This window comes from Monodelphis domestica, chromosome 6 (assembly GCF_027887165.1).
Source record: "Monodelphis domestica isolate mMonDom1 chromosome 6, mMonDom1.pri, whole genome shotgun sequence".
Lineage (NCBI taxonomy): Eukaryota > Metazoa > Chordata > Mammalia > Didelphimorphia > Didelphidae > Monodelphis > Monodelphis domestica.
The window spans coordinates 104,174,089-104,200,182 of record NC_077232.1 but is presented as its reverse complement, the minus strand read 5'-3'; the positions used below and the strand labels follow the sequence as shown (position 1 = coordinate 104,200,182).

The following is a 26,094-nucleotide window of genomic DNA, read 5'->3' as shown; positions in this document are numbered from 1 at the left end:
TGAGAACAATAACATATTTATTAAGTATTTTTAAGGGGAAAAAAGGTTAACAAAGTAGTACTAAAAAAAATGTGAATACAAATTTCAAGAGATGACTTCTTAAATATCCAAATTTGTAAATCATTTCTTTTAGCTGAGGAAATAGAAAAAATAACATATTATACAATAGTAGCAAGTTATGATAATAATTTACATGTTATAACAAAATGTACACTATTTGAAAAATTCATGTTCTGGATGTTTTCACCAAGCATTCCAACATTATAAAAATACCTGTTTGTAAGCAATAATTTATCAGTGAGTTAAGATACTAAACAGTTTAACCATTCTTACTAATTTCTATGACTCTGATAGGTCTAAAAACCCCTACCAAGTATCAGAGTAGTTATGAAAAATTAGTGCAATCACTTAAGTGATATAACTAAAAATCAATGAAATATAAATATCAAGTCTGAAACTGTAAATTAAATTGTGGTTCTTAATACAGACCAACTATAGAAGAAAAAAAAATTGTGCATAATAAAACCCACAAAATTGCACTATAGAACTCCTTTTAATAGCTTTCCATAATTTAACCATTTTCCCATGCTGACAAATGCTCCTTGACTATGATTCAGTGGAATCAATTTTGTGAATGCATTTTTATCATGTAAATAACAAATGAGTAGCTGTGAAAAAAAAAAAACACATCCAAAAGGGATCCTATGATGTTCATCACAAGCTTCTGACATCTCTCACCACTTAGTCAAATGGTTTTATCATTCCTTTGGTTTAAGAGCAGATGGAACAATAGGTTGGAATTTTAGCTTTGATAATCATAAGGCTGCCCTGTTGGTAGAAAAGATTTTATATCATTAGTGTTATTGTACTCATCGGGATAGATACATGGATTCTATATTTAGTATACTTTTCTGAGACATTTACCAAAATCTTATTTAAAAATGTAAATGAAACAAAAGAAAAATTTAATTCTTTTAAAGAATTGACTATTATGTGCAGTATTAGCCATCAGCTATGATATGAGTCAAATATCATGAACAACAAATCTTATCAAAGTAGGTTCTTTCAATGTTGGCTCTTGCAAACTTGGAATTTGGATATAGGTGGGAAAAAATATATGGAACACTTAGATTATGGCCCCATAGGCCATAGCTGGCCTTGGGATTTTCTTGGCAAAGATCTTACAGCAGTTTGCCATTTCCTTCTCCTATGACCTAAGATTAAAACAACATGAAGATCATCCTAAGAGAAAAGTCACAAAAACAGATTTCAATTAATGCCTCCTTTCTTCAAATATAGTAAGTCAAAAATCTTTGAGAAAATTATAGCTTCTCACACACATACAAAAAAAATTCTTTTAACTTATAATATACACCCAATTAGAGAGGGGAAAAAATGGACTTAAATCACTTCTTTTTTAATCTTCAAAGAAGTCATGATTCTGATAGTATGAGTGCTCCCACCATCAGGACTCATTACAAACCAATACCATGACTTTTCAAATCACCTGAATGGTTGTGATATTTTTTTTTTAAGTCCACAGCTGGTGTCTAATCTTTTTGGTAATGAGCCTATATTTAAAAACCGAAGCAGCTTAAGAGAACATTACAAAAGCTTGCAGTACACTGGCATAATTGAAATAGCAAAGTTAATTCAAACAACTTTTATAACTATTTTTAAGGCATAAAAAAGGGTAAGGAAAGGAGGTCTTGAAACTCGATTTTTTTAAACCCTTACCTTCTGTCTTAGAATCATTACTGTGTATTGGTTCCAAGGCAGAAGAGTGGTAAGGGCTAGCCAATGAGGGTTAAGTGACTTGCCCAGGGTCACACAGCTAGGAAGTGTCTGAGGCCAGATCTGAACTGTCTCTAGGCCTTGCTCTCAATCAACTGAGCCACCCAGCTGTCCCCAATTGATTTATGAAGGCAACTAAAACTGACAAATTCTCTGAGTATTCTGCTACAAAGCACCCAACCCTTCTAAATATAGTTTCAAATGTAATCCTGTGAAGAATATTTTTCAAAATTCCTTTATCTCATTTGGGGTAAAAATAAGGAAAGAACCAGGTACATTTATTTATCTTACAAATCTTAGAAGTAGTGGCAGAATAGAAAATTCATTTCTTTATTCTGTGCTATTATATGCACAGATGGGTATTCTGCGGGGTGGAAAACATGATTCAAAGTCATTTCCACAAGAAACTCATACTAAAAAAGTGTCAAGAATAAGAAAGCAAAGTATCTCATAATTAAGCTGGGATACCATCCTAATATTAGTAAAGTGGACAGAGTTGGCCTCTAACTCATAAAGACTGAGGTTGAAGGACCACCTTTATGATACCACCTGATTGTGACTGCTGGGCAAATCACTTAACCTTTCAGTGGTCTAGGCAACTTTCAAAGGCTAGGAGTAGCAGCAAAGATGATGATCTGGATAGCAGAAGTAATTTTCTCACTTGAGAGTTGTCTCTATTAATAAAATCACAGGTCTAATTCCTATCATCCCAACAAATTAATAGATGAAAGGGGGAAAAAGTCAAAATCATAGAAAACTTTAGCATAAAAAGGCCTTTCCAAGGTACAAACTAAATAGAATTTGATAAGGCATCCTTTTCTACATTTATAACTAGCTAAATCCAGCCATTGCTTCAAGACTTTCATTTAGAGGGAAGTTATAATCATTTGTCCAGTTTTTCCATTTTAGAAGAGTTTTATCAAAGTTTTTTCCTTACAGTGAACTCACATATGAAAATGCCACAATTTTGACTATTAAAGGCAAGCAGAATAAAGAGAATCTTGACTTCCATGCCACAGTTCTTCAAATACTTTACCATCACTAAAATTATTTGGATTTTAAGTATGGGGCAAGTATCAAATTAACTCTGCTTTTAAATTCCTAGGGCAGTGAACTCATTTCCATGTAAAGGAAATTTTTCCTTTATGCTTACTTAGAAAGGGCATGGTAGGAGACAAAATTTCATGGAATTATCACTAAGTCATAGAGAACATTAAGAATCATAAAAAGATTAAGAATAAAGAAAGTTATTCACAATGTTTCATAAGTTCCTCTGGTCTAATCTTAAACTTTGATTAGAAAAATACAAAATAATGTATTTTAAAAATTAGGTGAAATAATTCCTACACACCCAGAGCTATGATTCTACGGACATTCATAATTCCATCTTTTAAATTTACATGGTTACATCACGTTTTATCTTGTATTACGTTTCGTTAAAGAGTCAGAGTTCAGTATTGAGGAAAGTCCTTAAGGAAACTGAGGATGCTATCTCAAAAAGAATCCAGTTTCTTTTCTTTAGAGGAGCATCTCTTAAGATTGAACATACCACTTAAATTGTTCAAAAACACAAAACTCAGTTTTATTAGTTAAATGGAATAACAATCATCAAAATGTTATGAGCCAACCCTATGATTTGAAAAGCATTTAGAAAATCTTTCTAATGAGTTCAATTGAATTGTTACATGATTATAAATAAAAAGGCCAATTGCACACTTAACTATATAACAACTGATTTCTGCAACTCTTAAAAAAAAAAAAAGAGGTAATATCCCAAACTATAATTTAATGTGAAAAAGGTGACTATTAAGACATCTGACATGGTTCTATATAGGAACATTATTTCTTTTTCTAATGTGGCAGAACAGAAATTTTGGAAAAATTAAAGTTATGTAGCAATACAAAGTGGCATCATACAGGAATGCTACTAGTTTTTCAGGCATGAAGAAGTGAGGAAAAGGCATAGAATAGAATGAGAGGTGGAACCAAGATGGAGGAAAGGCAGGAAGTAGCAGGGTGAGCTTCCAGCTGTAAACTTCTCCAAACCAAATCCTGATGAGGATGTCCAGCCCAGCAGGATTTATTTATTTATTTATCCAGGGTAAGGATACAGGGAAAAGGATTGGGCCAGAAGGATGCAACAGTAAGCACTCTGAAGCCTAGAGAGGCAATACAGTAGGAAATAAAAGGTCTTAGGCTTAGCATTGGGAGACCCTAGACCTTTGCAGGGGCATTGATGTGGGAAGGACTGAAGCATTCCTAGGCAGAAAGGTCCTGGTGTACTATGCCCAAAGAGGAAGCTAGTAGCAAGAACAGTGGTGTGATTCAGAGTGGGTCTCACTGCCAGCACCTAGATTAGCCTGCAGAATAACCAAAGCAGAAATCCCAGGCCAAAGGGGAGCCCACAATTCAGCCACTCTGAACCAAGAATGTTTCCCAGTGGCTAATGGGCTACCAGCAGGCTCCTCTTGCACAGACCTCAGACCAGACCACATTGGGAGTGCTGAAAGCCTGCAGGTCCCTAGACAGTCCCTGAGCTCCTAGAATGACACAACACTCAATATCCTATGAAAGCAACAATAGAATCACACTACACTTTCCCTTTAGAAATGATAGCCCAGTCCTCACACATCAAGTTTGAAGTCAGGAAGCAGGCTAGGAGTAAACAAAAAACTGCATCATACTCAGGTTTATCTATGATGGCAAGGATATTTGAGATAAATGCAGTATTAAAGAGTAACTTGAAATATTAAAGATGAAAGGCTGAAAAAGAAAAAATATAACCAACTTGTAAAAAAGAACAAGGAGGAAAAAAGGATTAAGAATTATTCAATCATCTCAATAACATGACCAAAACAAAAGTCTAGTCAGCATATTTCAAGAAGTCTTAAAAGAAAGCTTAGAACCAGAAGACATGGTAAAAATAGAAAGGATCTATCAGTGACCTCCCAAACCTGAAAAGAAAACTCCCAGGAACTTCATAGCCAAATTCCAGAGTTTTAAGGTCAGAAAAAAATACTGCAAGCAGGAAGAAAGCAAGAATTCAAGTCCTATGAGGCCATAGTTAGGACCCAAAATTTAGCAGTCACCACCATTTAGAAGACCTTGAAATGCAATATTCCAAAAGGATATGGGTTCTCTGTTCAAAAATAACTTAACCCCCAAAAGTAAGTATAATGCTAGAGAGAGAAAAAAAATGGAACTTTGAAGAAATAGAAGATGTTCTTGATAAAAAAAAAAAAGTCCAGAGCCATGGAGAAACTTTGAAATTCAAACATAGGAGTGAAGTAAAATATTAAAAGGCAAGCAAATGAACAATGAGAAAAGAATAAACAGATAAAAACTGAATCTCCTATCATCAGGATTCACAAAGAGAGTTCAAATAAGACAAGATTTGGGAATGGTTATATCTTGATATTAAGGATATACACACATACACAAAGAGTTGGATATGGAAATACATTTCACTCAAGGGAAATCAGAAGGAATAGGAAATTAGAAGGACAACAAATTAAAGAAGGGATTAGTCTTAAGCAAAACAAAATAAGTATGTACAAAAACATTTGCAGCTTTTTTTTAGAGGTTAGCAAAGAATTGGAATTTAAGGGGCTGGTCATCATCTGAGAAATGGATGAGGATATGGTATATAAATGTGATGGAATATTATTGTGCTAAACTCTTATCAGTTAGTACTCTAGAGGTCTAATGATACATGTTTTATTTCCAGAAAGAAGTGAAAAACTCAAAATGAGACAAATATTTTTACTTTGGCTATACATATTTCTAATGATTTTTTGTTTTTCTTTTGTTCTCAATGGAGGGGGAAAGAATGAGGACAGAGGGTGAGAATATGGATTTTGGACTAAAATGGACTAAAACAATTTTTTTTTTAAATAGTGATGGAAGATATGGAAGTTCACAATTACTTAAAATAAATGAAAGGAAAAAATAAATTTCTACTCACACTTCCACCATGTTGTTCTAGCTTTTGTAAAGCACTGGTGATTGGCTCTTTGAATTTCTTATCCATTAGCCTCTTTGAAAGCTTAAAAAAATGACAAAATATTCATCCAATAAGCAACAGATTATGTATAAGACATTGAAGAACACAAAGACAAAAGTGAAATTGATTGTATAAAAACTTTCCAAATTTCACAACATTCCTTAAAAATAGGCTGGGGGGATAGGGGGTGGAAAGATACCAGTGAGATTTTATGAAGCATGTAGGCACTCAATTTCTTTAGAAGTAATTTTAAGTCTTCTCTTGAGAATTAACTTGAACAGAAATCTAAAATACATTACTGTAGTATTAGAAGGTACAGATTAGAATTTAAAATTGGACAACCTTGAGTACAGAAAACCTAGGATACAGTCCCTGCTCTGACATATACCAGATATGTGACCCTAAGATCATTTAACCTCTTAATATCCCAGGTAAAATTGTGGCAGAGGCAAGTATAAACTTTCACTATCAGATAGAATATTTTCAGTGTAAGTTAATCAATCAAATTTTATCAATAATATCACAAGTCAGTTAAAAAAAGAAAAAACCCCAAAAGAACTAAAAAGATTAGAGAAGAGCACATAAAAGGGATATGATTACAAATATTTTTGCTACTTACACTTGTAAGCAAGTGCTTCAGATGATCATTTAGAGAAGGCCCAACAACACCACTCAACTGTACTAAAGCATTCAATCCCCGTTCAAACACTTCACCATCTGAATGTGTCTTTGGGGGAGAAAAGAAAGGATGATGAAATAAAATCAACATCATTAACTACAGATTAATTACCAATCAAACATACAGACTTTAAAGTTATAATCCAGAAAAGACTGCAAATTTTTTAATTGTATTAAGTGTATATAAGTATTAAATGCATTTATTAAATGTGATGTATTTTCCATTGAGAATACTTAAGAATACTATTTGAATATAAATTAAAAATTAACTGAAAAGTATTATTTACCTTTAAAAATACCTTCTCAAAACCAGATTGTAATTCTGAAAGCATCAAGTATATGCCAAGTGCAAAGGTAGAGCAGTATTTCTTATATATATTATTTAAAGTAAAATTTGAAGAAAACCAACTATGCTAAAAACATTAAAACTTAACCCCTGATTCAATTTTCTGAGTCTTTGAAACAAAAAATTAAAGAGAAAATAAAAAAAAACATACCAGAGCTGCCTTCAATACTGGAATCAGTCTAGGTAACAGGGGCACAGTTTTTTCAGTAGCACCTTCAACCAAAAGTAATTCTTTAAAACCTTCTTTTGAAACAAATGTGTATGGATGTTTAGTCTCTCTTAGTCCCTGTTAAATATATAAAAATGTGACTTAAAAAGTCATACTAAAAAATATGACAGAAATCAGAGTATGGGGACATGTAGGTGGCTCAGTAGAGAGCCTGGAGATTCAAATCCAAATAGAGATCCTCGATTCTAATCTGGCCTCAGACACTTCCTAGCTATGTGCCCAGAACAAGTCACTTAACTCCAACTGCCTAGACCTTACCACTCTTCTTCCTTGGAGGAGTGGGGGAGAGAGGGAAATCATTATTATGCCTTCCTATTCAAAAAGTACAATTTTATTAATAAACTAGATACAACTACACTTAAAACTGGGACCAAAAAAGGAAAATAGGAATCAATTACTACCAGCTCCACCTCTTTTTCTGACCCTAAGTTCACAATATTCCCTTGGGAAGAGGAGGTGGTCTTCCAATTCAGAAAAAGAGTGAAAATGGACATAAAGAAATTACGGGATTTTCAACTGTCAATTCTTCAGGTGTCTTTTTTATGTATGAAAGTGCTGATAGGAGCAGGTTCCAATAGCTATGAAATGCTTATCATTAATCATTAAATAGCCTTCAGGGGCTACTTTAACCTCTTGCTCTTCCAGGAATCACCCCAACCTATTCCAAGGTTGGTACGGTTCAAATTCTACTAACAAATTTTCAAAGTGACTACAATTTTTTCTTTGGGGAGGGAATAATGAAATGTTATAATTCTCATTTTTCATAACAGTTTTCTGAAAGATGGCTGTTTTTCACATTTCTTAGGTTTAAAAAAAAGGCAATCTTATATAGTAGAAATAGTATTTCTTTTCAAAGGATTTGGCTTTGAGTGTCACCACTTATGTACAATAGCTAAAGTTATGGGACCAAGGACTAAACCTTTAATAGTTTTCTCATCTTTTAAAATAGGAATAACTAATACTTACTTTACCCATTCTTAGGATTGCTATGAGGAAAGTATTTTTTTTATATATAAAGCACTATAAAATACTACACTATAACTATTTTAGTAGACTTTTAATACAAACTGATCCAGCATATTCTGTTATACTTTACAAAAAGAGATCCCATGAAAGGAGACAAAAAAAAAGACTGTCACAGATGTTCATATGAAAATGCAAATTTCTCAGACACATAAAAGAGACAAAATATTTATTATCTTTACAGAATAGATAAAATGAGAAGGCATTTTCCCCCAGTCTATTTCCCTGCACAACATGGTAAAATAGAGAGAACTCATCTGGGAGTTGAAGTTCCAGTATGTGTGACTGAGCAAGTCCCTTAAACTTTCATTGCTGCAGGCAACTCTATAAGCCTATAAGCATTTAGTAGAGCATCTCAGCAAGTTTCCTCCTTGATAGTAAACATCTAATAAAAAAAAAATCCCCTCTCAAAGCCTTCCACTTATTTCCATTAATATGATAATAGAAAGGCAAGCTTTTTTATTTGAAAATATCTTTTGATTGCTAACTCTTTGTTTGATCATTTCTTATTATAGTATTACATAGTAATATTTACATCCTGAAGGCATAAAGTTAAGACTAATCATTTGCTTAACAAGGGATATTAAACTGTAAAAAATAACTGACATATAATTTGTATAGTCCTCAAAATGTTTTACTCAGAAATACTCATAATAATCATAAGTGGCCTATTATTATTCTCATTTTAAAGCACAGGAAACAGATTTCATGGAAGCTAAGTGACTTCTCCAAAATCACACATAATTAATCTGATAGAGCTGACTCAAAATGATTATAGTAAGTCAATCAATTAAAAAGCATTTATTCCCTCTTCTTTAATAGTGGGCAGTGTGCTAAACTGTAAGATAGGACATATTTTAAAAAAAAAAGGAAAAAATACTGACTCTACTCTAAATGAGCTCACATTCTGAGGGGGGAGACTGTATGTAAATAATTAGGTACTTACAGAGCAGACAGGAAGTAAAAAATCTCTGAGGGAAAGGAGACTTCCTGCTTCTGTTGCGTTTAAGTTAAGACAAGGTTAAAGAGACCAAGAGGCCGAGAAGAAGAATTCTAGGCATGGGAACCAGCCAAAAGATAAACAAAATTTAACTAAAATGCATTTATACTCTCCTTCCCCAAAAAAGTTTGCAAAAATGTCTTTAAATCTTATGAAAAACTTCTATAAGTTTTGTTATGAAAGAATAATGACATTTTTAATTTATTAAATGAATGAGTTTCTCATAAGGTACATTAGACAAAAAAATTCTACATATGTTTTTTAAACAAATCAAGTATGTCTCCTGACACTTAAATAAAGTTCTCTTAGTACAGTTGAAGTATTTTCTTCTGTTTATAAATCACATACTTGGATTTTTAAAAAAATCTATTTAAAATTGTTTTTCTTCATCTATAATAAATTCATGTCTACACAGGAAATGAATTTCTTATAGTTTATGAAACAGTTTATAATTAATCCTTCAGCAATGAGTAAAGGTATTAGCATTCCAATGTCATTGTTTCCTATTTAAATACCAAAAAGACCAAAAGAACTCCATGAAATTCTCTTATTTCATTACCTAACAAATATTATACCATTAAAAAGTTTCCCTAATAATTGAGGGAAAGTACTTTACCTCTGCTAAAGTAATAAGAAGAGGATCAAATGGAAGAGTTTCAGGAAGACAATCCCACTGTAATTTGTGTTTTACTGAACCATGTACCAACCTAAGATATAAAAGGCAGTGAATTAGGTAAGTAGAAAATGATATTTGTAAATTTCCTTAACACAATTAACTATCACAGAGGCTCTACAAAATGCAATTACTTTGTAACTTTCTAGTATATAGTAATGCTATCACATGATAAGGAACTTTTATTTTTTATTTATTTTTAAAGCCCTTACCATCCATTTTGGAGTCAATACCGTGTATTGGTTCCAAGGCAGAAGAGTGGTATGGGCTAGGCAATGGGGGTTAAGTGACTTGACCAGGATCACACAGCTGGGAAGTGTCTGAGGCCAGATTTGAACCCAGGATTTCCCATCTCTGGGCCTGGCTCCCAATCCACTGAGCTACCCAGATGCCCCTGATAAAGAACTTTTGGAGCATCTTTCAAAGAAGTTTTTCCCTCTACTATAAAATTCCCCCTTAATAAATTTTTGGTAGGTTCATGATCAAGTAATACTGATTTAATAGAGGAGGTACTATGTTGTAGTACAAAGTACATTGGATTCAAAGTAAAAGAGTTCAGTTTAAATAACTAAGTAATCTTAGGCAGGAAATTTAAACTCTTTAGACCTCATTTTCATGTAAAAATGAAGGGATTGAAACTTGGTGACCTTTAAGGTTACTTCCAAGCTCTGAATCTGTAATCTTATGGACTATTTAAGTCAACTAAATTTTATCTCTGTAGGGGATGTTAAGATATGCCATAAAGGAACTCCAGTCAATTAAATAGAGGGTCCTTAACCTAATGTCTTAACCTTAATATTTGTTTTAACATTTAAATCACTGTTACAACCAGCAAAAATGTAAAAATATTTTATTCAAGGATACAAAAAAAGTTGGTAATTTAAATAAAAACTGAATGCAAAGTTTCAAATAAAATCAACCATCAAGTACAGGGAAAAGATTTAAAGTAGGCCTTCACTTGAAAAGGATTTTATATGAAGATCCAGACCATAGGATATTTATTGATCATGAACAAAGTCAGCAAGATCTAGATATGAACCTGAAGAAGAATATCTGCATGAATTGAACATCTGTCCAGCTACAAGGGCAACAGTTGTGCTAATAATAGTGACAATAATAAAAAAAAGCCAACTACTACAAAAAGGAATTCATTATTTACTCCCCCCCCCCAATTTATGATTACTTGACTTTAAGGGAGGGATAATGAAACAGTTAAGAAATATGGCAAAGAATAAAATTTCAGGTATTGAGAAATTAGAATCGAACTACATTAACCTGGGAGTGAATCCTCATGGCTGTTGGAAAGAGCATAAAGAAACAATAAATGTACAATCCTGATAGGTTGCTCTATATTTATCTATGACTGAGGGATCTCCATGGTATATGGTGAAAAGACAGGTAACAATGCTAATTACAAATAGGGATGTTATCTAATATGTCCCTCCTGAGCCTTATCAACTCTAGTATAAACAACCACCAACACCAAGCTTCATATGGCACGATGATGGATTCCCTTCCCTGCAAACTCTCAAGCTAATAATTACATTAATAACAACTGACATTTATATGGTGCATTTTAAGTTTGCAAAGCACTTTCTCATTTGAACCTTATAACAACCATGTGATATGGGGTACTATGGATATTATTCTTATTTACAAATGAATGAAAAAACTGAGGAATAAAAAAGATCAGGTAGCTTATCTATGGTCACATGATTACTAAATACTCAAGGCAAGATTTAAGTCTAGCACCATATTCATTGTCCTTTCCTAAAATGTGATTCCCAGAACTGAATACTTCTTTGATGGTCTGACCAGGGTAGAAGACAGTTGGATTATAGCCTTTCTAGTTCTAGACATTAAGTGTTTAAGGTAGCCTATGATTTCTTTGGGAATCAGATGCAGGAGTGGTATCACTGGATCAAAGGGTACTCACAGTTTTATAGCCCATTGGGCACAATTCCAAATTGCCCTCCAGAACAGTTAGGACAGTTCACAACTCAACCAACAATGCATTAATGGCCCAATTTTGCTACATCCCCTCCAACATTTACCACTATCTTTTACTGCCATACTGGCTAATCTGATAGGTGTGAGGTGGTACCCCCAGAGTTGTTTTAATCAAGCAGAATTTAGAACATTTTTCATATTACCATTATTGATAACTGATTTATTAATGTGAAAATGGCTTATTCACATCCTTTGATCATTATTTGTCAATTGAGAAATGGCTTGTATTCTTTGTATAAATTTGACTTAGTTCTTTATAAATTTGAGAAATTAGACCCATATCAATTTGTTAAAAAATGTTTCCCCCAGTTTGTTGTTTCCTTTCTAATCTTGGTTACATTAGTTTGTTTTTTTTTTTAAACTTGACATAATCAAAATTACTTAATTTTACATCTTAAAAAGCTATCTCTTGTTTGGTCATAAGTTCTTCCCTTCTCCAAAGATCTGCCAGGGCAAACTATTTTAGGTTTTCCTAATTTAGTTATGGTATCATTCTTTTTATCTAAACCACATATCTTGGTGTACTGGTCTATACTTAGTTTCTACCATATTGTTTTCCAATTTTCCCAACATTTTTTGTTAAACAGTGAGTTCTTATAACAAAAGCTGAGGTCTTTGGGTTTATAAAACCCTAGGTTGCTAAAGTTATTTACCCCCCTGTATATTGTATACCTAATCTATCCCATTGATCTACCATTCTACTTCTTAGCCAGTACCAATCAGACTGTTTTGATAATTACTGCTTTAAGGTACAGTTTGAGATCTGGAACTGCTAAGCCACCATCCATCACATTTTTTTCATTAGTTCTCTTGATATTCTTGACCTTTTGTTCCAGATGAATTCTGCTGTTATTTTTTCTAGTTATTTATTCTAGCTCTTTGGATAAGTAAATTAATTTAGGTAAAATTGTCAGGGTTTTTTTTTTATCATATTAACTCTACCTAACCATGAGAAATTAACATTTTTCCAGTTGTTCAGATCTGACTTTATTTGTGTGAAAAGTATTTTGTAATTGTGCTCATATAATTCCTGAATTTGTCTTGGCAAGTAGATTCCCAGTATTTTATTTTGTCTAGATATATGGAATTTCTCTATCTCTTGAAGCTGAACTTAATTCATAATATATAGAAAAGCCAATGATTTATATGAATTTATTTTGTATCCTGCAACTTTACTAAAGTTATTCATTTCAACTAGTTTATTTGATTCTCTAGGATTCTCTAAGTATACCATCATATCATCTTCAAAGAGTAACAGTTTAGTTTCCTCATAGCCTACTTTTAATTCCTTCAGTTTCTATTTTTCTTTTCTTATTGCTAAAAAAGCATTTCTAATAAAATATTATAGTGGTGATAATAGGCATCCTTACTTCACTCCAGATCTTATAGAGATGGCTTCTAACTTATTTCCACTGCAGATGATACTTGCTGATGGTTTTAGGTATATACTACTCCATCATTCAGCCTAAGAATTCATTTAAGTTTTGTGTTGCCATATCACAATGCTGACTCTTATCAAAACCCATAATCCACTAAAATCCAGTCTCTACAGTATGTCTAGATATCTTGTTCTCTTGCTATGCCTCCCAAACATGAAGTTCATTTTCTAAATCCAAATATAAGAACCTACATTAACTCCTGTTAAACTTTATTGTATTAAATACATTGAAAAGTTCTAGCACATCCTGCTCCTTTTTTGGATTCTGAATATGGCATTTTACAAGTATAATAGCAACAAATTGGATAAGAATGAAACAATTATATCTTTGTCCAAGTCACTGGAAAAAAATAAGTTAAATATTATGGAGGCAAGCACAAGTAACTAGGATACTCCAATAGAAAACTCCTTCCAAAGATGACATTAAATTCCAAAGGTAATTGCTATTCTTCATATGATCTGCAAAAATTATTTAATGTCACTGAAGTAAGAAATATGGTCTATTATTTTCTAATTATTTTACCTGCAAGGAATACCTCCTTTAGAGTAAATAGCAGCAAAAGCAGACGGAGCTCGTGGTTGATCACCAAACTAAAATGAAATTAAGTAAGAAAAAAATATACGTATCAAAATTTTGCATATGATAATCATGTTATTGCTGCTTCATGATATGTAAGGAAGGCCTGGCCTCTTAGGTAGTAAGGGATTATATATAGGAACAGAGGGGAAAAAAAATCACTTCAGATTTACAACACTGGTTAAAAAAATACTTGCTGATTTTTCTTGGTTTTATATTTTTCAAAAACATTTAGATTCTAGTTTTCCATTATTTCAACCATGCTATGAATTTTTTAGTTCCAGGGTCTACCCTTCATGTGAACTAGGTATAATGCAGTATAAATATACATGCTTAATTTAAAAGAATTCTTCTCATTAAGGCACATAGTTAGTAAATCACATTTTCTAGTCACCTAGAGGGAAGAAATATAATACTTCACAAAAAAAAAAAAAACATTTTAATTTTCCAAACAAGACAGAGTTCGAGGAAATTCATCCTAAACAACATTTTTTCACATCGTGCAGGCAACAGAATATATCTCCTTTCTGAGAACCAGTTTAAGAACAAGAAAGTTTATTAGTAGAGCATAAGTCATCACTTGATACCTGAATTCTTTAGCAACACATAAAACAAAAGAAAAATACAAAGATTGCTCAACTCAGTCCCAAATGGCTTTCTAATGTATTTGACAGTGTGATCAAGTAGTAGAAAAAGAGGCACAGTGATAATTATTATAGCCTATAGAATATCTACAAATAATAACTATTAATAAATGTGAGATCTTTGACCATGACCAACAAGTAAACATATAACTGGAAAAAATTATTATCAGGCCTGAAAGCAATTAAAATTGAAGGTTTACTCACAGGTTCTTGTTGGAGGAATAAAGGAATTATTCATTTTATTGTACATCCAAGGGAACAAATAAACATTTCATAGGAAACAAATATCTTATATCATAATACACATAATGAGCATGTCTAAGACAACCGTAAGAATAACTGCAGTTTACCAACATCTGCAGCTGCAGAGAAGGACTAATGCTAAAGACTCTCCAAATTAACCTGGAGTCAAGGCAAAGATGGGAAAAAAACAATCTCTCTCTCTCTCTCTCAAACAGGACTAGGAAAAAGAAGGTCAGAAGCCTCCATATTATAGAGAAACTCCATGACTATATATCATTACTAGTTTCTAAGAAAAGAGTTTTGGGATATTTTAGCAGATTACAAACTATTTACTATATGAGAGACATATCAAAGCAAAAATCAAATCAGAAAATTAAAAATACAATAAAAGTAAAATTATAACCTGACTGATTTAAATAGTATGCAGCAATAAAAATGGAAATTAGGTAAAAAAAAACCACTTATGCGCCACTGTTTCCTTGAGAAATCTAACCAACATAAGCTGATTGTCAAGACAAAACTACTATATCCACAAAACACAAAAGAAATAAAACCCACAACTTACTTCAGCCAACAAACAATACAGTCTTCATGCTAACTGGAGAAATATGGAAGCAAAGAAGAATATTGGCTTAGAGAAAAATCTGGGAGGCCCTAAAGAATGTTTGGGGAGTGCAATGATGAGTTTTAAATATAATAAAGTTAAAATCCAAATTATATACCTGCTTTACTATCTCTATAAAATTTTATGAGAATAATCTCATCAAAAGTATCTATTTTCAAGAGCTGTAATTATGGATACTTTTTGTGTGTGTGTGTTGTGTATGATTCTGACTACTAAGCCAGCCATAACAGTGAAGATGTATGTTTACCACTGTCAGGGAGTCTGTTTAGCAGAGTTGAAATTGATAGGTGGTAAAATTGATCAGATGTTACCATTTGCAGAAAGCATTTATGCTGATTGTATTATTATGATTAAATTGGGATTTTTGACTAAATAAGAGAATTCTAAAACGTGGTCACCAATTATTATCCCTTAAGTCAGGAAAACTATTAGCAGCTTTTTAAAAATTTTGTTTAATTGGAATATTAGTAAAAAGAGGGAAATGTGGAAGGGAAAGAGGTAAGTAGACTGCCTAGCCTACCCTAAATGCTGATCTGGTGAAATGAAGTTTGCTCCTCAACAGAGTTCCAATATCCACCTCAAAATCCAAGTCACCCGCCAGCAAGCCAGGCAGGATCCAGGTAAAGTATCAATGCAGAAAAACCCTCATGAGCTAAGCTCACCGAGGCAGCAGTGAACCCAACAAGAAAGTCCCTGACTCCAAGAAGCTCCAAAGCCAAAAGTTGCAGTCCCAAAGTTAAAAATTCCAGTTGAAAGGCCCAAAAGTTCCAAGTCGAAGTTGAAGGAGCTGTCCTCCAAAGAAGAAATCCAAAGGAGAAAATCCAAGGAGCAGAGACTTCAAAGGAGAAGCCTTAAGGAAAAGTCCCTTTAACAGGAAGTTTAGGACTTTTTATAGTCCTTTTTTCCATGTCACTTCCTGTCCCTTCCCCACTTTATGGGCACCAATCTCAATCTTTCAATTTGCCTAGCACTGCCTGGGAGGTGGGGGAGTGGGTAGTGGCCTCTCACCCACTGAAGCAAGTGACTTGTGAAGGTTTTGATTAAAAGTTACTGATTCTGAGGGCAGCTGGGTAGCTTAGTGGATTGAGAGTCAGGCCTATAGACGGGAGGTCCTAGGTTCAAATCTGGCCTCAGACACTTCCCAGCTGTGTGACCCTGGGCAAGTCACTTGACCCTCATTGCCTAGCCCTTACCACTCTTCTGCCTTGGAACCAATACACAGTATTGATTCCAAGACGGAAGGTAAGGGTTTTTATTTAAAAAAAGAAAAGAAAAGAAAAGGATAAAGAAAAAAGTTGCTGATTGATAGAGAGTTTGATTCACTCTTCACAGAATCAAGCTCTAAAATAGTATATAGCTACCTACAGCATATTCATAATTGCTCAAGAAACTGTTCTAAATATACACAAAAAACACAAGTGGATAACAAATGCCAGTAGTTCAGATAGGGCATACATACATGATATTCAATATGCACAACCTAAAGAGTTGCCCAATCATTATGTAAAATGGTAATGAACTTAACTGAATAAGAAACTGACCTGTAGAATGCAGTACTTTTAAGGACCTTAAGCTTCCGTCTGAAAGTAAGATTTATCTCTCATATCTGTCTTCTTGTGGTGTTTAATGGCTATGAGTTATGAAATGTCACAATCTCTGAAGAATTAAGGTAGAAAAATAACCAAAGGCAGTGGAGAAGTGCACATTGGGTATGAATCAAACACATTACCAAAGCAATTGGTGCAAAAGAGAAATGACATAAAAGATGTCATTAGATAAATTCATGACCAGACAAAAAGTGGGTCACATGACAAGAATAATTTTCATTCTTCCAAAAAACTGTGCTGGTTCCATAACTTGTTATAACAGTAGAACTGAGAAGTTAAAAGGAGATAAATTTCTGCTTACTATAAAGAAGAATATACAGATGATTAAAATTGTGCAGCCCCAGGGCTTGGATGACAACTGGTTACAGGTATGGAAAGGATTCATGCAACCAGTAGAGAACTGAAATAAAAGATTTCCAAGGTAATCAATAAAACCTGTTGAGATATATTTTATTTTGGTATTCCTAATCATTCCTCCTCTTTACTCCAATACCCCTATTATATTCTATTTAAAACGGGGTGAAGAAAATCAAGATGTCAAAGAGATAACACTGTCCCATATTCAATTTTTTTCTTTAAAAAAAAATATATATATATGTAAATTTAAAAGTATTCTTTCCACTTACCGGGTCAATAGTTTTAGGATTAAGCTTATCACTTGGTCGAGGGTGAGGTTTCCTTACAGAATCTGGAGAATTCTTGGAAGGTAGTAACTTGTTTTGGTGTACTACAGATCTATGTTTTTCTTGGGAACCTGATGATATTCTTTGTTCATAGTTTCCTATGTGTTGAAAAAAAGAGTAAAATAAGGTTCAACTACTGTACCCTTATGTACATAAAAATGATACCATTAGAAAATGTGCCAAAATTATTCCTGTGTGTTCCAAATGTACCTGTCACTCTGTTTCTCATCTGGAGGCTTCCATGACTCTCTGATTTCTGCATTCTTGTTTTCTTAGAGTTGGCTCCTGAAATTAAGAAAAAATTATTTTAGTCACAAAAAAGTCTATTAACAGTAGCAAGACACTAAAGTAACAGATCCATAAGAAAGAAGGGAGAATTAACTATTTGCCAGTCAACATACTAAAAACTTTTACAAAACTCTCTTTTGATTTGCACAACCCTGGGAAGTAGATACTATTAGCATCCCTATTTTACAGTTCAGGAAAATCAGGTAGAGAGACAGACCTAAGTACTGAGGCCAAATTTGAACTCAGGTCCTCCTTTACTTCAGACCAGCATTCGTATCCACTAGCTGGTAACAATACATTTTTCTTGAGTAGTTTAAAAGAGAAGTGACAATTGAAAGCAGAATTTATGACATGCAAAGGAAAAATAAGTGGCTAATACAAAAACTTAAATCTGTGATAACAAATCTCACCAAAAAAAAAGGAAGAAAACAAATACATGGAAGTAAAGGGAAATCTAGATGAGAAACAAAATCAATAACATTAAAAGAAAATATGCTTTTTCTAAGCAAAACATACTGATTAAGATGGCAGGATGTATATAAATAACCTAAAAATTATAGGCCTCCCAGAAAAAGAAAACAAGTCAAAAAACCTAAGCACCACAACAAGTAGAATACAAGAAAACTGATGAAAATTTCTAAATTCAGAAATTGAAATACCAATTGAAAGAATTCAAATTGCTTAAAAAAGGAAAAGAAAAAAAAACACCAAAGTTACTAACTCCAAAACATATAATGGCTAAATTTAGCAATTTAATTCAGAAACAAATTCAACAAGTTACCTGGGTAAAGTTTTTCAAATACCAAGACAGAGAAATGTGAATAAGACAAAATTTTCTTCACCCACTAGAAAACACAAGAGAAAATGGAATATATTTCCAAAAGCAAGGAACTCAGGATAAAGCCCAAGAGGTACCTTCCCTTGCAAAACTGACTTAGCCAATAAGTAAAAAAAAATGAGTATTCGATAATAAAGAAGCATCTGAAACATTCTTAGAAAGAATATCAAGCCTGAAGAAATTACTTCCTTTTGAACACTTCAAACAACAGAAATTCAAGAATTAACTCTAGCAGTCAACAGCAGAAAAAGCAATAAGATAATTTTTCCAAAGATACATACACAAGGAAATAACAGCGAAGGCTGGAACCCAGATGGAACCTGGTGGTACACCACCTACAGGTGACTTGGTGATTTCTGTGGACCTCGGTTAAGAAATGTAAAGGCAAATGAAAGAGTAGAAGGAAGTAGGAGGATAGAAGGGAGCAGATGATGTGTCAGGGTCAAATGAAAGACTGGCAATGAAAGATGACTCCTATGGTCTCTCAGGAAGAGAAGAGCCAGCAGATAAGGTGAGGTAGAAGGTGAGGAGGAAGGGAGGAGGAATGGAAAGGAGGCAGGGAAGAGGGAGGCTATATTGTGGTAGGATAGGATTCCTCTGCTGAAATGTTCCTATGGCTGAAGAAATGTGCATTTATTTGACCTCTCAAGGTCAATGTTAAAAAGCAAATACCTAGGTTCAAAAAATGTTTTTAAATTAGTCCTTAGGGAAATGATACAATCACATAAGCTTTATTGTTATGTCATGTAGCAGGCAAATAAACAAAGCATACACACACAGAATTGCCATATAAAGAGGTCTGTCCCAGCATGCAATAAACTCAACCCAGAGGAAGGGCGAGGGAGATGTGTTAGGGAGGGAACAGACTCAAAGTTGGGATTCAGATGACAAGATTATATACCCCAAATGGATTTGGTTGAGAACAGGTAATCAGTGCTAGACATAGGATGGACATTCTTAATCAAAGTCGGATGTGGTAGAAAAATTCTTGGGGTTCCTTATTGATACCAGGCTTGGGCAAAGTTTGGCTAGGGAGGAGGCAAACTAGTGAGAGGGTCTAACCTAAACTATGGCAGGAGTAGAATGACTCAAGGAAAAGAACTAAAAGTAGAAAAGAAAAAGTCTAGTTTGTCTGCAAGCTCCTAAGGACCACTTAGCCTAAGAGACTCCAAATTGAAGTCCTATCTGAACAAGAACTTGTGCTGGGTGTGTATTAAGCAAGGTATCTGGGGCTAGAAAAGCCCATTCATCCTACCTGGGGTGAGGGGGGGATAGGCAGAGCTATGGCTCCCTGAGGTAACTGGCAAAGGATAACAAATGTGGGTGAGGGTGTTGAGAGTAAGAGAAATAGTGGAAATTGGGTCATCTTAAAAGAAGTTAGAATAACTGAAGAGGGACTGTATTGTGTTTACAGAGGAAAAGGGATTAAAAAATTTATATCAACTGAAAAAAACTTGATATTAGAGACCAATGAAGGAAAATATAAACTAAACTCACAATTTTAAATGTGAATGGATTAAATGATCCAATAAAAGTGATAGAAAAGACTCCATAATCAGTTGTTTACAAGAAACATTAAAAAAATATATATACCAAAAAAAAAACACTAAAGGAAGGGGAAATATACCAAGTGAATCCAAAGAAGCAATCATGAAAAAAGGTTGTAATCATGTCATCTGACAAAGCAAAAAGCATCAAAAAATGAAGAGATAAGGAAATTACAATATGCTAAAAGGAACTAGAGACAACAAAATGATTATCAGTGATAAACTGATAAAATTCCTTAAACCGCTCATTTATAAAGAAAACATTAAGTTACAAGAAGACATAGACAAGTAACACTAATAGCAAAAAGAGACTTTAACATCTCTATTTAAGTTTTGGCTAAATCTATCAGAAAGATAAATATAAGGGAAAACAGAGGACTACACAAATTGCTGGGGAGACTAGATCTGAAAGACTTAGGGAATCTTCTAAATGGTACTGAAAAAGAATATAGGGATTTCACAGCACCACATTTAACTTTTACAAAAAAACATGATTGCGATGTGTCAGGGCACAAAGATATCAAAAACAAATGTAAAAGGATAGAAATAGTAAATATATCCCTTATAGAAAATAATACAATTAAAATAGCATTGGTTCAGGAACCATGAACTAAAGGTCCAACCCCAAAAGGATACTTAACAGTGAAATCCTAAATAACAAGTGGGTCAAAAAAAATCATAGAAACAATTATGTGGAAAAAATATGATAATGATGAATTAAACAACACACCCAAATTTCTAGGGTGCATCTAAAATAGTTCTCAGGGGAAAAACATATCCCTACAAACATACAATAACAAAACAGAAAAGGAGAGGATTAAGGAGCTGAATGCGTATCTTTTTAATTAGAAAAAAGAAACAAACCTAAAATAAACACAAATGAAATTAAGTAAAAAAACAGGAAACAAAAAATATCAACAATAAAACTAATACTTGTTCTTTGAAAAGACTTAATAAAATTGATATACTTTTACCTAATTTGAGGACATAAAATCAAATAAATTAAATAACAAAAGGGTAATGTGAAATCACAAAACTAAATGAAATAATAGAATATATTATGTAGTTATATGCTAACAAGACAAAACACAAAAGAAATAAAGTATCTTTAAAAATATAAACTACCTAAACTACTAGAAGAAGAGATAAGAGATCTTAAATGACTCTGAGAAAAAGAAATCAATCTAACTGTAAAGGAACTGATAAAGTGGGAGAAGGGAAACACCTCTGGTCTTAATCTATTGACAAATGAATTCTATCAAACTTTAAAACAGTAAGTACCCATATTTTACAAATTACTCTCAAAAACTGAGGGGAAAAGCACCCTACCAGACTCCTTTTTTGAGACAAATATAGACTTAATACCTAAACCAAGGAAATATAAAACTATAGGCCAATATCATAGTATTGACTCAAAAATTTTAACAAAATCCTGTCAGATTTACTAAATAATTCATTATGACAAAAGTGGGATTTATATTAAGTGTATAAAGATCATCCAATCCTAAATTGCATGGTATCTCAAAAGAAGAAAAAGCCTTTAACAAAGTATAGCAATAATTTATGATAAAAAAAAAAATCACTTACAAAATACTAGAATAGAGGTACCACCTCCCCCACCTTTTTTCTTTTCAAAAATAAAATAAAAAATTAAACCAAAAGCAGTACCATTTGCAATGGAAATAATAGAAAATTTCTAACATAACATAGGGAAGCAAACATTCCCACTCTCCCCACTATTATCTGAAATAGTTGTAACAATTAGAAAATAAAGCAGGTAAAAAAGGAGATAAACCGTCTCTATTTCCTGAGGATATGATAGTATATTTGGAAAAAGCCTAGAGAACTGGCAAATATACTAATTGACTAAATAGCTTCAGTAAAGTTGGGAGGCTACAAAATAAACCCTCAGAAATTAAATGTATTTCTATCATAATATTTATGACAATAACAAAACCAAACAAGGAATAATAAATAGGGAAATCCCATTCCAAATAACCATAAAATGCACAAACTATTTGAGGATTGACCTACCAAAAAAGCATTATACAGATTCAAGAAATAGAAGACCACAAAAAGGTAAATGAAAATGTCACTAAAATGCTGCTAACATCTGGGAGTTATGAAGGAAGAATTATGGTCACAGAAAGTTGTTTATAATGCTATGAAGTTCCTTTTGTTGTTTTGAATATTCTTCAAATTTCTTTGACTTCTCCAAAGGAGGATGATTCAATTGGAGTGTATTAAGAAATAATTCTGTTGGTTAAAAGGCATAAAAAATTTAAAAAATATTAAAATAAGCACTAACTTTAAAATAGGCTTTATTCTAACTTTTCACAGAAGCAATATGCTCTTCTTCTTGATTTCAAAACACTTAGAATAATCACCTCTTTCTATCGTCAATAACTACTAAGAAGTTTCAGAAAATTGTCTAGCCCCAATGTATCCCTGATGTCAGTGTCAGTCTATCCTGGATCATATTTCTTTTAAAATATATTAATTATTTTAATTTTAATTTTAAAAGAGTATTTTTAAAGTGGATAAATGATCTCCATATTCGCCATGGCACTACACTGCATTTCAAAATATTCCAAATAGTTATAGATTTCATTTAAAATTTTCAATGACAATGATATTAAAATTACAAATGCCACTGAGACCTAAACCACCAACCAAAACATTAGAACTCATTGACACATAATAGCTAGAATGTATACAGTGCCAAAAGGTTTACAAGGTGTTTTTCACAATTCATTTGTTATCCTAGGCTCTGTGACCTATGTCACCTCATCCTTTTAATCTTGTTTCTTTAATTTTTAAATAAAGGAGCAGGCCTTTGATCCAGCCATAGCACTGCTGGGTTTGTACACCAAAGAGATAATAAGAAAAAAAGACCTGTACAAGAATATTCAAAGCTGCGCTCTTTGTGGTGGCAAAAAATTGGAAAATGAGGGGATGCCCTTCAATTGGGGAATGGCTGAACAAATTGTGGTATATGTTGGTGATGGAATACTACTGTGCTCAAAGGAATAATAAAGTGGAGGAATTCCATGGGAACTGGAACAACCTCCAGGATTGATGTAGAGTGAGAGGAGCAGAAGCAGGAAAACACTGTACACAGAGACTGATACACTGTGGTACAATCAAATGTAATGGACTTCTCCATTAGTTGCAATGCAGTGATCCTGAACAATCCAGAGGGATCTATGAGCAAGAACACTATCCACATTCAGAGGAAAAACTGTGGGAGTAGAAACACCAAATTAAAACAACTGTTTGACTACATGGGTCGAGGGGGATACAATTGGGCAGGTAGACTCTAAATGAACACCCTAGGGAAAACATCAACAACATGGAAATAGATTCTGATTAAGGACACATGTAATACCAAGTGAAATTGTGTGTTGGCTGCAGGAAGGATGGGAGGTTAGTGGAGGGAGGGAAATAATGTGATTCTTGTAATCAATTGACTAAATAAATTAATTCAAATAAAGAAAAAAAGAAAGGAGCAGGACAACAGAATTTCTAAGGTTTCTCCAAGCTCCTCTAGCTTTGAGACCCAGCGGATGGAGTGGTGCCCACATAGCTAGGCCACCTTGTAAATTCACTCTGACACTCTGACATAGTCAAGCTATGTAACTTAGATTGAATTGGTCATTTATCCTCCAAATGTTTTTGAGGCAACTACTTAAGTACATTAAATTTTAGAAAACACTAGTAAAATCACAAGTCCAGTTCTATACCTATCCTTCAAGATGTAAAAAAAAATAATGCCATCAAGGGATTGATAGAAGTCATTCTAGGTGGGGTAGAGTTCATGCTTTGGAGCCTACCTTAATTCAATTAATTACCACTGCAACCAACATGCCTCTCAATACCCTGGACCTCTCCCACTTGAAGACTTTCTCCAAGTCCACTATTTTAGAAAGGAATCCAACAATACTACCCCACTCCTGTATTCTCTCTCAGATTCATTCCTACTTTTGCTCTCTGGATGGCTAAATTGCTTCAGAAAGCTTGCATTTCCTCAGTCCCTCTTTCCTCCTTCCTTTCCAATTGTGTGTTGTATGCTCTTATAGAATGTAAGCTCTTTTGAGGATGGGAAATTGGTTACATTTGCATTCCCAGCTGTTAGCACAGTGCTTCTCACAGTTAAGTGCTTAATAAATGTGTCTATTTGAAACATCTCTGAAGAAGTCATTTCTCATCTTCAGTGAAGTGTTTATTAAACAGTTATTATATATGTGTGAGGGGGCAGCTGAGTAGATCAGTGGATAGAGATGGAAGGTCCTAGGTTCAAATCTGGACTCAGACACTTCCCAGCTGTGTGACTATTGTGAATTTTCGATTTTCTACATTTTGCTTAGTCTTAGAAATTTAGCAGCCAAGGAATGTATACACCCCCATTTAAGGATTAACTGTGAGGAGGATGGCCTATGACCACATATGCTAGCACATGACAATGACAACCCCTTAACACCCTGGACAAGTCACTTAACCCCAATGCCTAACCCTTACCACTCCTCTGCCTTGGAACCAATCCACAGTATTGATTCCACGATGGAAGGTAAGGGTTTAAAAAAACAAACAAACCTGTGTGTATGTATATGTGTGTCAGAGCAATTAAAGGACTCTTGATAGGGTTCCAAATATGGCATCAGGAAGCCTTGAGTTAATAAGAAACATTATAGCTGTGGACCTTCTTTAAGTCACAACCTCTGTTTGCTCCTGGAGGTGGAAATGGCCAGCCACTCTAGTATTGGGTATCTTTGCGAAGAAAATCTCACAGGCAGAGAGGTCCATCGGGTCTGGATGGATCAGACACAACTGAAAGGACTTTAACAATCTGTAAGTGCCAGGTACTGAACTAATCACAAACAGGTGCTTGGAATCCCAGTTCTCACATTCTAAAGTACAACTTACATACATATACCTGGAGGACGAATAAAAGGTAATCTCAAAGAGAAGGCCCTAAACTGTGGGGAAAGCTTCCTGCAGGGCGGGAATCTGAATTGGGTCTTGCAGGAAGCTAGAGATTCTAAAAACCATCAGAGGGCACAGAGAGTATTGCACATAGTGGGGGAGACGGTGAGTGAAAAGCCCCATAGTCGGGAAGCAAAATTATCTTTTTTCAGGGCCTCAATTTCCAACACTGTAAAACCAGAGGGTTGACTAGAGAGTCTCTACGACCAGTCATCCAACAACCTAATCCCCTGTGGGGTCACCCTTCCAGGCTGAACTGTTTTTCCGACTATACTATGGATCACCGAAGCTCTTACAATAATATTAAAAAACGGCTCTCCAAATTCCCAGCTGAAATCCGGTTCCAGATGTAAGATAGGCCACACCTGGGTAATGAGAGGAAAAAGAGGACGGCTGAGAAGGGAAAGAGCGATTGGGAGCAGGATGGGAAAAGTAACAAGAGGGAAAAAGGCATTAAGCCGAAGAAAGAAAAAGAGCTAGCGGTTCCCAGACCCGACCAAGGCGGGGGGAGGGGAGGGTTTCTCTAGTCGGCATCAGGAAAAGAGGTAGCCAGAGCTACCCGGGCCCCACCGATCTTCCAAAAACGCGGCCTGAGGCGCCATAGCAACGGGCCCGCCCGTCCGCCTTCCGCTGGGGACAAACAGGAAAAGCATCAGAGTCACCTGACCCTCAGGAGCACAGGCCTCCACGGCAGCCGTCCTACCACATAGCTCCGGACCCCGAATCCCTACGTCCCTTCGTATAGACCGTGCTCGGCACAGACGCCTGGCCTAGAGCCCTCGGTCCCGTTATCCTCGGACCCGCTACCACTCGAGCCAGGCTTGAAGGTGATGGATAAGGCGCGAAGGAAGAGACGACGGCTCCA

At 34.3% G+C, this 26,094-nt stretch overlaps 1 protein-coding gene across 4 annotated transcripts; it reads right to left on the bottom strand.

The window, feature by feature from the left end:
• PACRGL (parkin coregulated like) lies at nucleotides 1–26,034 on the bottom strand. Of its 4 annotated transcripts, none has more exons than XM_007496672.3 (9): nucleotides 25,897–26,034; nucleotides 17,784–17,858; nucleotides 17,517–17,671; nucleotides 13,718–13,785; nucleotides 9,690–9,780; nucleotides 6,973–7,107; nucleotides 6,417–6,524; nucleotides 5,759–5,839; nucleotides 1–828 (listed from the first exon to the last, which is right to left on the bottom strand). In XM_007496672.3, exons 2-9 carry the CDS (start codon nucleotides 17,833–17,835, stop codon nucleotides 772–774), a joined length of 747 nt encoding a protein of 248 aa, XP_007496734.1. In that variant the 5' UTR covers nucleotides 17,836–17,858; nucleotides 25,897–26,034; the 3' UTR covers nucleotides 1–771. The 4 variants fall into 4 exon arrangements, with proteins under 4 accessions (XP_007496734.1, XP_001368406.1, XP_007496733.1 ...); XM_001368369.5 differs by having other exon boundaries at nucleotides 25,892–26,029; XM_007496671.2 differs by having other exon boundaries at nucleotides 25,800–25,932.
• Between the last annotated feature and the right edge of the window lie 60 nt (nucleotides 26,035–26,094).

Excerpts from the sequence above, each read along its gene's own strand:
- PACRGL (XM_007496672.3), bottom strand. The coding sequence starts at position 17,835 with ATGCAGAAATCAGAGAGTCATGGAAGCCTCCAGATGAGAAACAGAGTG. Across the intron at positions 13,786-17,516 it reads ATCCTAAAACTATTGACCCG|TTTGGTGATCAACCACGAGC; the intron begins GTAAGTGGAAAG and ends ATTTCATTTTAG. Across the intron at positions 7,108-9,689 it reads TTCTTATTACTTTAGCAGAG|GGACTAAGAGAGACTAAACA; the intron begins GTAAAGTACTTT and ends TATATTTAACAG.